This window comes from Gordionus sp. m RMFG-2023, chromosome 2, assembly GCF_954871325.1.
Source record: "Gordionus sp. m RMFG-2023 chromosome 2, tfGorSpeb1-WG-v2, whole genome shotgun sequence".
In the NCBI taxonomy this organism is placed as follows: domain Eukaryota; kingdom Metazoa; phylum Nematomorpha; class Gordioida; order Chordodea; family Parachordodidae; genus Gordionus; species Gordionus sp. m RMFG-2023.
In genome coordinates this window covers 60,166,949-60,183,876 of record NC_088776.1, presented here as the reverse complement: position 1 = coordinate 60,183,876, position 16,928 = coordinate 60,166,949, and the positions used below count along the sequence as shown (strand labels likewise).

The following is a 16,928-nucleotide window of genomic DNA, read 5'->3' as shown; positions in this document are numbered from 1 at the left end:
CTATCTTCTTTATTATTGGTTATGAAAGAAAAATATGAGCATAAAAAATTGTAATGTAAGTACTGACAAAAATTGTGAGTATGTTCAAAATAAATAAACAAGCTGAGTATCTTGTAGAGATTTCATTAATGTGTAATTGAAAATATGAGATGAAAATTGTTAAGGTAATCTAAAAAATAAAGAAAGGATTAAGTGAAATAAAAAGTTTCATTCATATATACAAAGTAGGGAATATTGTTTTTATCAATTCAAAGACGATTTTTCAAATCTCTTAAAATGTTAGATATGTGTACACCATCAATTCTCGAAATTCCATTCATATGTTTGTAAAAATATATAAATAAAATAAAAAAATCAAAAAAAAAATCGTACCGATAACATGACGTAGAGATGACATGACGTAGAGATGACATGACGTAGAGATGACATGACATAGCGATGACAATGACGTAGTGAGGACATCGGAAAATTATAATATAAATTATTTTTTAATATAATTTTTTTTTTACCCACATATGTCAAAAAAAGTTAAAAAAAATAACGATTATGAAAATTGTCGGTACTTCTTTATTGAATTTTAATTTTAATTTAACATGCTTACTAACCCATTTACTTCAAAAAATAATATCAAAGAAATAATAATTTACTATAACATTATAAAATATGAAAACTTTGAAGATCGTTGATCTAAAATATTTTTAAATAAAAGATCTTCAAAGATAATCTCAAATTTTTTTAAAAAATAAAAGATCTCGATCTTTGAAGATCGTTGCTCCAAATTTTTTAAAAATAAAAGATCTTCAAATTTTACGATCTTCAAATATCTAGATCTTTGAAGATCTTTTTAATTTAAGCAAATGTACAACTCTGGTTATGATCAACGTTGTTCACTAGATGAGAATACTATCCAAGCTTGCCTGCCGAAAGAGTTGGATTCTCATGCAGGATTGTTCTTAAAGACATAAAATATTTTTTCTTATATAAATTTATATCAATCTTCACTATATTTTATATAAATAGACAGTGATGTTATATTTTAATGTACTTATTTTGTTATATTTTTTGTGCTAAATAAAAAGTTTCAAAATTACTTTTATTATTTGGTTAGCTTGGTTAGGTTTGTTATTAAAAAAAAATTTATGATTAAATCAATAATTTTTATATTCACATCACCTAATAAATCCCTAGTTTATAAAAAGAATTTGTTTTTAGTAAAATTTTGAGAGTTTGTTCTTAGCCATGTTTTTAATTCATGATTTTTTTTCCATGTTTATTTAAAACTAAAAATTAAGGGTTTTATAATCTCTATTTTATTAATTTTAATAAGTAATTAGAATTTAAATCAATATATACCAATTTAAACCAATACTAATAGAAATACCAATACAAGAAATAAAAAACATTGATTGTTTAAACCAATACCAATATTTTAAACTTAATACAAATACAATACTTGTTTATTTTTTAATATTGGTTTCCAGCTTCAGTGCTAACTATAAATGAAGGTTTAGCACCATTGTAACATTTATGAGTTAGGCCATCAAATTGTAAAAATGTTGCAAACAGGTTCATCACTTATGGAAAGTAAGTATTTAGAAAAAGTATTAAATGATATTAACGACAAAAATAACACCCAAGATGAAAAAGGTAGTATTAATAAGTTTTGTCTTTTAAATATTTTCTAAGATCTTATTATAAAAAATGTGATTATGGAAATTAAAAGAGATGGTATTGTGTATATTAATAATGATATCATAAGCAGACTTATTGAAAAATTTATTACACTAATAAATAATGGAAAATGCTTGCGAAAATTATGGCCACTATTATCTCAAGATCTAAATAAATGCCTTACAGATGTACATATTTCTCATATTCTTCAAACATATATGAATTGCTTGCACAAAAATATAACAAATAACCAAAATATAAAATTCAAAGTATTAAAAATACTAATACAAATTAAATTAAATAATATTTTTAGGTTAAAATATTTAAAATTATTGGTAAATTTATAATAGAAAATGAAGATACAAATAATTATTTTAATCATCCTAATGCCAGCCATGTAGTTATAACATATTTGGCGAATATATCAGATCTTAAGAATTCTAACAAAATTGAATATAGCAGTTATACAAAAGAATATAAGAAATCTTTTAGCCTTCCTATTTTTAATGACTCAATATCTTCCAAACAATATAACAATTTTAGTTCCAATTCCTTAAACATTATTTTACAGGACATTATTCTCTTAGTAATTAAATCAGAGAACTTCAAAAGTTATATAGCTGCTTAATAACATATATTTAAGTTACCTATTTAGAATATTGTCTCTCATCATACTCTTGTGGAGTTATTAATGTAATCATTATAATTCTTTCAGAATCAACTCACATTACCAAATCCTGCCACTTGAACCTAAAACTTCAATTTTTCAAAAAATGGAAACAAATATTTTTGGAGAAAAATGTGACATCAAAACTAAAGTAAAACCATTCTTCATGACCCAATATGTAACATTTGATTAGTTCTTATAAATCTTACATGGTATTTGTCAAAAATTACCAGATTTTTGTATTCTTACAGTCCTTTACAAAAACCCAAGTAAATGGTATGATTTAAAAGGCTAGGCCAAACTTTTTAATCAATAAACCAATTTATTAAGAGCTTTAATATATTTGGGTAATTCCAAAACAAATCATCATATGATTTGGATATCTACTTTAAAAATGGTTAAAACTTGATAAGAAAGTTAAATAGATTGTATATTTTGTATATATATATCAAAATTATGTTCTAGCTCAAATCTACCCTGAGTTATTAAGCCTTCAAAGTTTGATCAGCTTTTCCCCATCTAACAAAACTCAAAATAGTCAAAATATTTTTGATCTAAAGTATTAAATTGTATATCAGTTTGTAGCCCTTAAAATTCTCCTTAAGAAAATGTAAAAATTATTTTAAAATATTATTTTGAAAAGTGTCTCATTTAAAATTGAAATGAAACTCATGAAATGCATTAATTAAACAAAAGTAATAATGAAAAAATAAGAATTTAATATTGATTTTGTAATTTTATGAATATAAATCAATTATAGAGGGCTCAATGTATTTTTAACCATAAATATTCCTCTTTTTTTTAACATGTTTTTTATGCCCCAGAAAAAAAATATTATAATTTTAGCGCCCTCTATAATTAATTTTTTTATTTTTTCCTAAAATTATTAAAAACTTTTACTTTAATATTTTTATCTAAATATTTAAATATATTGGCAATAAACATATAATGAATTCCATCGAATTAAATGTCCTTTTATAATTGATATTTATATTAAAAAATCCTAAATATAATAAAATTCTTATTTTTATTTAAATATATTCCACTCAGACCCGAGGCACGTAATTATTATTTTTTCAAAAAATTTTTTAATAAAATTATCAAAAGGTATGTTTCTTAAATAGGTTTTCATGTGATTTTGTTGTTCATAAATGATATATATAAGAAAAATTATATAAAGTGTATCATGATACTATGGGAGTTAATCATTACACTATTTTAATTATTTATGAAAATAAAAAAAAACAATTGACCTGGTCTTTTGATCTACTACTATCGGTATATGAAGAATCTTTTCTGTTACGATTAATGATATGAGAATCTGATGTTAAAAATCAATAAACCCAAAAATAAACAAACCCAAAAATAAACAAAAAAATATAATATTACAACACGGCTCCCTTTTTTTAGGAACAAAAACCCGGGGCAAAAATGATACATTTTTTGCATAATTATTTTAAAAAAACAATTAATTACCAAATAATGTAATACAATTACTTACAATGTTTCATCATTAATTGCTAAATCTTCCATTTCATTCTGAATGATTTCCTCTGTCTATCTTATACCATATTACCCGTTTGAACACCCACTGGGCCATCATTACCATTTTGAATACTATTATTTCCCAACCTCAACACTTCAGGTCTCCTTTGTTCCACTCTTGCATTAATCATCTGGCCAATCAATGGCATGACCATTGGATACTTCAGAAAACTGAGGATTGTATACTGATGACGTCGCTTCGACCTCAAACTTTGAGTGAAATGTGGTGAGACCGAATGAATTAGCAGCTGATCAAATGATGGTCGATGGTACCAATGAGAAAACCAAGTTCAAATGTAAAATGTTTTACTTGTGGCGTAAAAGGACATAAGTCTATCTATTGTCCGAGTGCTCGAATTCAATCGACACAGTGGAGGATCAATGAGAGTAGATGACAATCAAATGGACCACCTCGGAGGGTCATGACAGCTGCACGTACGCTATGAGGGACGATCATGATGATGTCAGGAGAAAATATTGGGCAGCAAGTGGATCCCCAGATGATTAATGCAAGAATGGTACAAAGTAGACCTGAAGTGTTGAGGTTGTGAAATAATAGTATTCAAAATGGTAATGATTAAGAAGTGGGTGTTCAAATGGGTAATATAGTGTCAGATAGGAGGACAGAGGAAATTCAGAATGAAAGATATAGCAATTAATGATGAAACATTTTAAAAAACTGTAAATTAATTGTTTTTTTTAATAATTATGCGAATAAAAATATATATGTAAAAAAAATATATATTTTTTTTTAAAAACATTATATAACGATCAATTTCAACAACATTATACATGAAAAATCAATAAACCCAAAAATAAACTTAAAAGAATATAATATTACAACATTTTCTTCCCTAGAAGTCAGGTTAGATATTGCAAACCACTGCTCTGCTTTTAGGTTTACTCTCGCCATCAACTCTGCTAATAATCCAATATTATCATGAATTAAAAATATTCCGCCAATTCATTTAAACTGATAATAATCCATCATATCATTTTTAAGATGGGCCGCCTCGCTTTTGTCTTTTTTTATACTCTAGCAACACTGCTGCCTCCAAATAAATCAACGAAGAGATTTAAAAACTTGCCTATTGTTTTTTTATATATATTTTTAAGTGAGTAATTTTGACATTACTCTATCTACATTATCAGCTCCAGCTATATTTATCATATTTCAAGATACAGACGATTTCACCATAATATGACTCTTCATTTTGACCATCGCCGACAAAATTAGAGGTCTGGTATACTGACTGGCCTATTATCGAACCATTTGGTGATGCAGATATCACTGTCTGAACATTACAACAATTAAACCGCTTCCCGTCGATGTACCTTTAACAGACCAGGTCCTGACGGTTTTTCAAGCATTCTATTGTTAACTATTAAAATATCTACCCAAATATATAATGTAAGTATTAAATGGAAGCGTATCACATGATCTTAAAGCTATTCTTAATTTCCAGCATAGATATTTTATCGGGAGATTATCTAATTTACATATGTAACAGTTAATGAAAATAAAAAATATACAAAAGAAAAACTTAACTTAAAATTAAAGTTAATTCGAAAAAATAAGGGTGCAAAAAGCCAAAAATCATTAATTTTTTTAAAAAATTATTTTATAACGAAAATTAACCTTTTAACAACCTTTTAATAAAAAATAAACGTCGTTAAAAAATAATGGAGAACAAGTTCAAGATGAAAATTTTTTTTTGAAAGTAGCGAAATTTTGGAAAATCTGAATCAAAACTATGATAAGCCATTGGACGGAATTATAGAAATCTGATGGACGAAATTGACGAATGACAGGAGATTTTAGGATGATTACGATCGGGCAGCTAACTATCGACAGATGACGAATCCAACTTACAAGCAGAACAATTCAGCAATGTACAAGAAAAAAAAAGGATGGGAACTTTAAAAAAATTTTTTTGACAAAGGTTTTTATTTTATTAAAAGGGTTTAATTTTCGTTTTAAAAAAAAAAGGTTTTAAATGTTATTCTTTTTAAGTTAAAAAAAAATTTTTTTACACCGAAAAGGTCATTTTATATTAATTTTTAGTTAAGTTTTTTTTTCTTTCTTTTTTATATTGTTTATTTTCGTTAACTGTTACACATGTAAATTACTAGTGTTAAAAAAAAGCCTGAATTGGGGTCGATTTTTCGAAACGGCTTCTCGACTTTCTAAGATCTTAGCTAAAGTAATCTTACTTAAGCATCGGGATTTGGAAAGTAGATTCTCCAAGCATTTCTGCCAGCTATGCGCAAAATCTTTAGGATTACATAATGTTATTTTGAATCTTAATCGGCCCCCGTTAATTACTTTATTATAAAAATGTGTATATAAAGTCGACAGAGATACACAAATGATTTTGAAAATAAACTTTTAAAAATAAAATAAAAATTACTCGAAAATTTTGTCCGATAGATTTCCTTGCCTTTCATAAATATTAATTCTTAACAACATTATCGCGCTCTGACATATCCGCGAATTCTAGGAAATAAAATGTAATCAATCTTGTAATTAAATATAAATTCTATAGTATTTCTCCAACGAGGGAAACAAAAATGTCAGAGGAATAGAATCTTCGCCATCGGATTTTGAATCTCTCGCCGAAAATTTACTTATCCTTCCTAATATTGACCGCGAAGTGACATGTTTGGATACTTTAATTAACGTTTGATTTTTAAAATAAATAAAAAATGTGAATAAAGTTAATTTACCCAATCATAGCGTAATTTATTAATTATTTAAGTTAAAAAATTTTTTTTTAAAAATAATTATATCTAACTATGAAGGTTCAAGATTCTGGATACGCTTAAGCTACATTAAAAAATTTTATTTGCATAATGTATATACAATCTATTTAAACCTTCGTGTTATGTAAGGTTTCATCCATTTTAATAATCGCATTCAAGGAATTACGCACTTACAAACCTATCATTTTAAAAAAAAATTTCTTTACTAACCCCCCTCCCCTCTTCCATTTTTCTATCTTCTTACCAAAAAAAGTAAGCCCGGGAAACTTATACAGTACACAGCTGATGAGTCTATATTTTTTGACGCGTATTCCTCCAGGATAACCGAGACAATGATCGAATACTTGACAGAGCCGAATTACCGAAAAGTTTTTGTCAAGATATTCGCATCGTTAACGCCCTCATTCATGAAGCAGATCGCGTTACATTCTTGCGGAAATTTTGTGCTCCAAAAATTTCTGGGCTATATAGCCAACGATTCTGGTCTGGTCAATGAGAAAGTAATATTTTTAACCTAAAAACTTAAAATAAAAAAATAAAGAAAAGAACAGATGCGAAGAAAGAAATAAAAAAAATGGTAAATAAGAAAAAGAAAGATTAAAAAAAAGAAAAAAAAATTTACTCGAGTTACATTTTGGATTTTTTTTTTTGAAATCCAGAAATTCAGCAAAATATACCGAACTCTTGCCGAGTGCTCAGGTGACATTTACAATCATGGTTACTTTGGAATTTTTACCGCGATGGCTAAAGCCTGCATTACCCGCCCTAAATTTCAAGAAACCTTTTTGGAGGTTTATACATTTGATTAAGCATCTTCTTCCATGAAATTTATGTTTCGGTTGATATATTTTAATAAGTATCGCTCATTTATTTAAATGTTCTAATATGCCCATTAATAATCCCCAGAAGACCTGAACCCCATTTTTATTATATATACTAATTAACCCTATAGCCTTATCTCTGGTTTAATTTAACTCTAACCTGTAGTATCTTCTATAACCTCCAATTCCCAGCCCTTATTTCAGTTACGTATTTTCATTTTAACTATATTCCATCCATATCATAAAAAAAAATTCTTTCAAGATCAACATTCCTTGAGTTTGAGTTTAGGAGATGTTTTTTTTAAAACTTATTTATACTGAAAAAAAAACCATATATATATATATTTAAGGATCTGGATAAGTTAATTCGTGTTCATTCTTTCAAAACGACTCCGCCTGTTAGGGTAGATTTGTTGACTCGAATAATGTTTTTGGGGAATGGTAAAATGGATTACGATGCCTTGATCACTGCCAAACCAAATGACATTTCATTTAAGGTTAAATAAAAGCTGTTATTTAATATGCGTATAAGTCCTATATAGTCGCATAGTGTTGTAAAACCCGTTCTGTTTTTGATAGATTCTTAAAAACGGTCTTGTTAAGATTTTACAAAAAAATGATATTACGTAAAACCCGGAAAATTTTGCTCACAGGTGTCAGAAAGGTTTTGGACCTTTCTAATTATTAAATTTCGAGGCTTCGATAAAATTATTTTGGCTATAAACTTATTCGGGCCTTTTAACAATACTATATATACCATAATATTTAATGTTATAAAATTTATCTATTCTTTCCCATATGCCTATACCTTTGTTGATAAATAATAGGCCAATACTTATAAATAGTTTGTATAAAATATTTTTTCTTTTTAAATATAATAATGATAATATTTTATTTATTATATATTTTTGCCTTTTTTTTTTAAATTTAGAATTTTATAAAAGTAAATTTTTTTTTATTTAAAATATTATAAATTTAACTAATATAAACCTTTAAATATAAATACGTTATATAAACGTGGTTGATACAACAGAGCTACTCTAGATTTTCCTCAAAAATCCATCAAACTGGATAGTTAATTAGGGGGAGGGGGCGAAAATTAGGAACCCTTCACACGTTTGTTGGCAAGCCGGTACGTACTTATACGCATCACAGTCCCGAGAACTGTTGTTTAAACGTCTATAGGCTAATAACAAAAAGAGTTGGGCAAAACCGAAGCCTATACCCGAGAACTGCAAAAGTAATTTAATTACTCTCAGGGGTGGGTGGTGACAGATTATAAGTATAATATCTCAATTGATGAATTTCGAATTATACTCGTAAAAAAAATAGGATCTAAATGTAAATAATATTTAATATAATTTCCTATAGCATATTTGGGAATGTTTTGTAAATACACTTCTTTTTTTTTAAAAAAAAGAACACCACCAATAATACTTATGAGATGACCAATTTATTCCTAAATTATTTTTGAAGAATTAAGTAATAGTATATAAAATATCATATAAATATGAAAGAAAAAAAATAAGGTTTAATATTGACAACACAATTACAATGCCAAAAACATGATGACTCAAAATAAAATTCGATTTAACTGGAAATGTATTATAGCATCCGTAAGGGTATTTACCCTATAAATTTCAGCTAATTTCAGCCACATATATTTTTAGTATTTGTTTTTTTTTAAAAATTTATATGAAAAAATCCATACAAAAATTAATTAATAAATTAGAACCAGTTTTCTAAAGTTTATGTGGCAAAATTGTTTGAGATTTACATGTTTGGTGGGTACTCTATACAAGCCTAAAATCGCCTTTAGTAAATGATTCATAAATTGAGAGATTCCGAATCTCCACGGATTTCATATCCCAATACGACATATTATATTTCTCTTAATTCTTTCCGAAAACAAAATATATATGATATTATATTAATATGATTTCTTGTTTCTTCAAAAAAAAACTACGATAAATTTCTAATAAAAAATATTCACCCCTTTATAATAATAAATCACGTCTCGTGAAAAATTGTACCATTTTAAAAGTATGTTTTTTAAAATTACTTTTTTATGAAAACCATATATAATTACCGTGTTGGGAAATGCTCACTTTTTACGGTAAGTGAAAAATTAGTCTTAAGCCCAAAAGTCTTTATGTTTATTGTTTTTGTGGTCTTAAGTATGTGTTAAAATCTAATATGTTATAAGGGGCTGTTGTTGTATAGGGGGTTATGCTACTAAAAAAATTTTTTTACATTATCTCATCTGTTAAATTTGACCAAATGCTTGGAAGGTTATTTATTTTTTTTTAAAAAATGGGTATATTTAATTTAGTGTTGTTAAACGGCCTCGTTTTTGAGCCTATTTTTTTTAAAAACAGCTGACTCAATGTTTTAGACAGAAAAATATTGTGTAAACCTCGAGATTTCGATAATATATGACTCAGACCTTCGTTCCTTCTGTAAGCAAAATCTTCAGGCTTGGGTAATATTTTTTCTGGATGGAGTTAGTCGACTTCTAAAAATCGGCTCAAAACGAGCCTTTCAAATACACTAGTATTTACCGCCTTTGAGAATCTAATTTTAACGATAGAAAAAATAAGGAATTATATTGTTTGGGTACTAACTATAACTTCTTAAAAATATAATAAAAAGAAAGAAAAATCTCCCACTTCTTATCATGGTTCGAGTTTGCTTCAAATCGTATTGGGACAATTTTCGGATCACGTGATAGACACTATTTTGCTGGTGCCATTTTTGGAGGTTTTGCACGAGGCCTCGTCTTTAATCTGGTATCTTTGCAATGACGAGAAGGGTAGCAGAGTCGTGGAAGCCATTTTGAGATGCGGGGTTTTATCGCGGGACCAAAAAAGATGGCAGCTATTAGTGGAAAAGTCGATTTTGGTCAGTTTTTTTTTATTTAAAAAATAAAAAAATAATATTTGTTTTGTCTGCGTATCGAAACCTTTTTTTTTTGAAATCGATTGCTTTTGACTCCCGCGCTAACTGATATCACGTGATCCAATCTATATATCATAACATTGTGGGGTAAAAAAAAATAGGATTTCTATAGGGAACATATAAATTAAACTTAAAATATAACATAGGGGTTTTTAACCATACACCCCTCTTTTGAGGACCCTAAAAATATTGTCTAGCATATATTTTCATTTGTTTATACTATATGTCCTCTTATCTAAGGGACTTCCGTAAAGGAAGATAATTTAAACCACCCATTCGCCTGATTGGCGTGTTTGACAAAAAAAAATGAATCTAGTTGAGATTCAAAAAAAAAGAAGTAAGAATTAAATCTCTAAATTTGAGTGGGGGCAAGGAATAATAAACTTCCTGCTACTTCGCCCCTCTAACTATATTAATACGATGTCTACTATTGGTAAACCAATAAAGGCTACTTACGGAAGCATCGACAACCAAAAGGCTAACCGGGTTTTCGAGTACTCATGATGCACTTGCGGACCCCGCATAATAATTTATAAATGTGGTATATATATATAAGCCGCCTAGCGACATTTTATCACACGACACTTTATCATGCGACACTTTATCACGACGACATTTTATCAGACACATTATCACGACGACACTTTATCACTCAGTCATTTGATATCGCGACACTTTATCACGCGACACTTTATCATGATATACTTAAAACTTAATTTAATATATTTGAAAAAATAAAATTTTGATAATATCTCATTTTTTGACTTTTCCGTCTAAATTTCAATATTTAAAAAATTTAAATTAATTTTTTTTGTATTTTTTTATTGAGAAAAACTCATATTTTAATTTACATAGATATAATTTTTTTTAACTTAATTATCATCTTATATAGGTAAACAGGAGACATAAGCAATAATTTTCTATTTATACTTTTTATTAATAAGTAACTATAAATCAATAAAACACCACACTTAAATTAATGTGTTATCTATTGATATTTTTTAAGCTAATCGTTTTTTCACAAAGATTTATAATTTTTACAAATTAAGGTTTTGTATTTACCCATAAATATAATAATATTTTTTTTTCTATATATACCTCAAAATTTTCTATATTATTATATATTAAAGAATATTTTTTTTATTAATTATAATGTTTGAATTAGGATTTACATCGAAAAATAAACCTACCCTAAAAAATATATTTATGTAAATTAAAATATGAGTTTTTCTCAATAAAAAAAATTAATTTAAATTTTTTAAATATTGGAATTTAGACGGAAAAGTCAAAAAATGAGATATTATCAAAATTTAATTTTTTCAAATATATTAAATTAAGTTTTAAGTATATCATGATAAAGTGTGGCGTTAACAAAAAAAAATTAATTTAAATTTTTTAAATATTGAAATTTAGACGGAAAAGTCAAAAAATGAGATATTATCAAAATTTTATTTTTTCAAATATATTAAATTAAGTTTTAAGTATATCATGATAAAGTGTCGCGTTAACATAAAAAATTAATTTAAATTTTTTAAATATTGGAATTTAGACGGAAAAGTCAAAAAATGAGATATTATCAAAATTTAATTTTTTCAAATATATTAAATTAAGTTTTAAGTATATCATGATGAAAGTCAAAAAATGAGATATTATCAAAATTTAATCAATTATATTAAATTAAGATAAGCATATGTTCTAGAAATTGTTAAGAAAGTGAGTTTTACTCGTATTTTCTTCTTATAAATAAAATTCCGAAGGACTTTGATTTTGCCGTTATCGTGATTCCAGATAGTGAATTAAGAACCATTTCGTTCACAAATTCTTGCGTATAGTTTTTTTTTATTCCAAGATGAATCTACACATACAATAACTAATTGATAGCGTTGTTAAACGGCTCGTTTTGAGCCGATTTTTAAAAAACGGCTAACTCACTATTTCATCTAGAATAATATAACTCAAACCTGATTTTGCTTGTAGTCAAGGTAAGGACATCTATTGGCGAAATCTCAAGGCGTAGGCTATATTTTTCAGGCTAAAATATTGAGTTAGTCGTTCTTAAAAATCGCCGCAAAACGAGGCGTTTTAACAACACTACAAGATATAAATTTAAGCGTCGTTCATAAGTTTCAGGATTAAATTGTCTAATTTCAAAAAAAAAAAATTTGCTGAAATTCTGGATTTTATTTCTAGACTTCCTCCTTATAAGGGCATATAACATGTTTTATTTTTGCTCTCTGACCAAAAAAAAAAATTCCGATAAATTGGAATAGTTTCAAAATTGGGTGCAAAATTTTAGACACGTGACTCGAGTCGCTCAAACTAGGAAAGGATAGTTTGTAGAATATTTCCTGAATATTAAGTAGTTTGCCCGATTCGATTTCGTAAACCATTTCTTCATTGCAAAATTGATAGTTAATTTGTATTGAATTGCGCCAAAAAACTTTCTATCGGTTTAAAATATTTCAATGATATTCCCCGGGCAAACAGGCCACCCAATTGATCTTCTCCATCTCAGATTTCGTTCCTTTTTTTTTCGTGCTAACGGTAGGAAAAAAATATTTGGGATTCACGATCATATGGCAAATCAAAGGAATCAATAATTTGGCCGAGTTTATCGAAACCGTTATCCTCCACCGCAACATAATTTTTAAAAATTCATTTTTTTTATGACAAGTTTTCTTTTAGAAGAAAAAAAAATTGACGTTACTTTATAATGTATTTTTTAAATAGTTAATTTGGTAATGAACTGCCGAGCCTAAATTTGCAAAATGCATACACAAGGCCTCATAGATATTTTCTAAAGTGCCATGACAGTACGAAGACTGCTACCAAATTAAAAATCTTTAATTTACTTTCATATTTAAAATTACCATTTCTTTCATTTTGAGCTAATACTTCTGGAAACCTTAATAAAATAATCTATAAACTTAATATATTGGCGATACGCTATTTTTATTTTTGTGGTTTCGCTCGTCGACTTATTTTATTTTTTATATTTTATCATTATGTATGTGAATGCGCAATTAATGTTCGTTTTAATAGACGTGCCAACCATAAAAGGGCGCTACAGCTGATTCCTAGGTGTGGGCCCTTTAAACGCTTAATGAATGAATCGCCATCATTGCCGTAATGTGACTACATATATATATAATTAAATAACATCCATTTTTATAAATGATGCGATATTTAACCAGTGACATCAATACTAACCTGGACACGACTGACGATTTACGTGCTCTTACATAAGTCAGCTTTGAGAGTCATTTCATTTAATGCCTTTCTACGACAAACTCAAAAAATTTTAAAATACATTTCGATGAATAATTCGGTAGTCTTCTAGATATTATATGAGTTATTGGTTTGCTACATTTTATTTATAAAGCCACACATATTCGAAATATGCACCGACAAATACGGAAGCAGAATATTCGACACCGTGTGGGATGCCCTTTCGGCTTTTCCCAAATATCGCGAAACGCTAGTTAAACTCTTATCGACTAGAAAGAGCGCGTTACAAAGTATGGATCATTTTTTTTCTTCTTTTTCTTATTTACACAATTAACGTTTCATTTTATTTATTTATTTTTTTTATATCATCGTTGCCCTAATTTTTCTAAATTAAGTCACGAATTTTCGTAATTAACATCATTAGAAGTAGTGAGTGTCTTTAAGTTGGATATCTAAAATTGGTAACTCGGAATCATATGTTATCGGTACAATATTTTAAATGAACCACGTATGACTAGCTTAGGATTTCGTTTTTGGAATTCTTGGACATACGAATAAATTAGTTTTCACCCTAATTCATTACTAGTTTTAGTTCAAGGTAAGACGAAAAGTATTTAAACGTTGCGGTAAAAATGCTAATTAATATTTATATTGCTCGTTCACTGCATCCTTTCTTACTAGTTTTCCATGAGTGACAAAGATGAGACAATGATAACTCTTTTTCTTTAAAATAAAAGTGACTTTCAGTGCTTTCTGTTGTCAAATAATCTTACTTTAACCAATATCCAAAATGGCGGTTTGGTCAAGCATTATAAGCCGTAAATAAAATTTGACTTGAACCTCTTCATCTAACCTCATCTCTTAAAGATTGAGAATATGTTGGCTAAATCGTTATGGAGTTGGTCCAAAGTTGGACTATTTAAACAACACCACATCCCTTTCATCCTAAATAAGCGTAATAAAAGGCACTACGCCTTTGAAGAAGAAAAAAAACTATAGTCGGTCTAGAATTGGAGTGCTCCACTCGACATTTTCAAAATTTTTGAGTTAGAAGTGGTTAATATAACTTATTTATTCCTAATATATATAAAATAAAAAACTAGGTTAAAAAAAATATTAATTATTGCCGATGTTTATTGCCAAAATTGAGCCATAACTTTTTCCTATATTTTATTTTAAACTTTAATGTTGATTTTCTCGTTTTAAAAACATTAGCGCAAGTGGAGCATTCCAATTCTATACCGACTATATATTATCTTTAGCTATTTATATTTGAATTGATTTGGAACTAATGGGATTATGATCCCTTTAATGAGTTACAAAGAATCGCAATCTAATTTCGAATAGAGAGGATCGAGACGGCGAAGTTCTTATTTATTATTCTAACATTATCTCATTTCAGATAATTTTTTCGGGAATTTAATATGGCGAAAATACGGCATGTTTTCCTATTCCACCGATGCTCGAAAATGGATGAATGAATATGGAAACCCGGATAAAAAGGCTAAAAGAACACGTCTCGACGAACTTTAAAGTAAAACCCGTTATTTTTTCTATTTAATTTGTTTTTTATTGCCCCCCCCCCTACCTTATTTAAATTTGATCAATGAAAAATGTGGGAATAATCAAACTTTATTTGTAATGGTATTACGACAGCTAATTATAATAGCATATATGTTAGCGTCAATTAGTGTTGTTAAACGGCAATTCAATATTATAGCCAAAAAATATTGCCTAAACTTCTCTAATAGATATGTAAATCTTTGTGCTATCTATGACCAAAATCTTCAGTCTTGGATAATATTTTTCTGGCCAAAATGTTGAGTTAGCCATTTTTAAAAATTCGGCTAACATCGAGCCGTTTAACAACACTAGCGACAATGTGTTTTTGTTTCAACCTTAAATCATTTTTAGAGCTCATTTTTTTAAATAAAATTAAAAATCTGATATTACCGTAAAATGTATTCCAGCATGCTAGAATATTTATCCTATGAATTGTATATTTTTGCCGTTAACCTTCTCAAGTCATTTATGATTTAATATAAGAAATATATGGAAAACCGAATATAAATCATATTAAGTATCAAAAGTTCATTTCGAAATTGTCTGAAATTTATAGGATAAGGGAATTCCAATCATTGTAGAATGCATTTCCGGTAAAATCAAATTTTTAGATTTAAAAAAAAACGCGTTTAACACATTGTCGGGAAACGCATTGAACACTAACATATATATATAAGTAATATAAGGTATTTGGCTGCTATAAAAACGAAGGTTAATTGTAAAATAGAATCGTAGTATAAATAATGTGTAATAACTACAGTTAACAATATGATATAATGTCCTAAAGGTTTAACATTTATAATAATTACTGCAGTAACCTGGAAACCAATTAAACAAATTGGACATGTTTTTGTTTTGCTTCTAAAAAAATAATTTATACCATTTCCTTTATTTCAAAAAAAAAAAATAATATCATCAATAACACAATTACAATGATTTTGTTGTATTTTTACCCTATTTTCGGGGTTGGGTTTGTTTTTAACTTTCACTTTTTTATGTTATCTGTAATCTTTTGGCTGAAAGTAGCTACAAAAATTCTCGCCGAATTTGTGAATGATGAATGTTAATTTAAACTAAATTGCCTATTAAATTCTTGGTATTGCACTTTGGACAGGCAAATTAACGGGATATAATGGAACTGTTCAACAAAAAAAATTTTTTTTTCCTATTTTATAATAGCCGAATTGTACAATAAAGTTTTATATTCCTAGAGGAATACTGTCGCAGCTTTTTTTAAGGGCCGATCCCGATTTTCCATGTATATCATTAGGGCGGGAAAAATACGTCTAAATTAAGAAATAAAATTAATATAACCAATATAGATAAATGTATATAAAACTCTTATCCGCTAGTTGCGATATAATCGATCGGTCTTGGTTATCAGCTTTGTTTATGTATTTGTTGGAATAATGCAAATAAAGGATGATTTCCAAATTGTATTTTAACATTTGTTTCGACAATTTTTAGAAAAAAAATATATAGCATACTGAAGAATTAATTTTTCTAGTGGATATAGAAATACTACAATACTTCCTACGACAAATTGTTATAAAATATTTATGATAAATTTTTTTTTTAGGTGAAGGAAAAATTGCGAAGCATGAAAAAATAGGACCGCACTCAAGAAAAGGGAAGAGATCAAAATACAAGGAACAATCAAAATTGAAAATTAAATATTTTTTTTTTGAAAATAATTATCTGTAATAAAAATG

General features: G+C 27.5%; 1 protein-coding gene across 1 annotated transcript; it reads left to right on the top strand.

The window, feature by feature from the left end:
• Positions 1-1,600: 1,600 nt before the first annotated feature.
• LOC135923897 (uncharacterized) lies at positions 1,601-16,928 on the top strand. Its single transcript, XM_065458892.1, has 11 exons — positions 1,601-1,647; positions 1,687-1,940; positions 1,985-2,282; positions 2,327-2,489; positions 6,900-7,146; positions 7,306-7,437; positions 7,818-7,964; positions 10,120-10,368; positions 13,808-13,943; positions 15,056-15,187; positions 16,796-16,928. Exons 2-10 carry the CDS (start codon positions 1,710-1,712, stop codon positions 15,184-15,186), a joined length of 1,734 nt encoding a protein of 577 aa, XP_065314964.1. The 5' UTR covers positions 1,601-1,647; positions 1,687-1,709; the 3' UTR covers position 15,187; positions 16,796-16,928.

Bases quoted from the DNA above. Each gene is read 5' to 3' on its own strand.
- LOC135923897 (XM_065458892.1), top strand. From the start codon at position 1,710: ATGGAAATTAAAAGAGATGGTATTGTGTATATTAATAATGATATCATA. The intron at 1,941-1,984 runs GTATTAAAAATA...TAATATTTTTAG, and splicing joins ACCAAAATATAAAATTCAAA to GTTAAAATATTTAAAATTAT. The intron at 2,490-6,899 runs GTAAAACCATTC...TACCAAAAAAAG, and splicing joins AATGTGACATCAAAACTAAA to TAAGCCCGGGAAACTTATAC.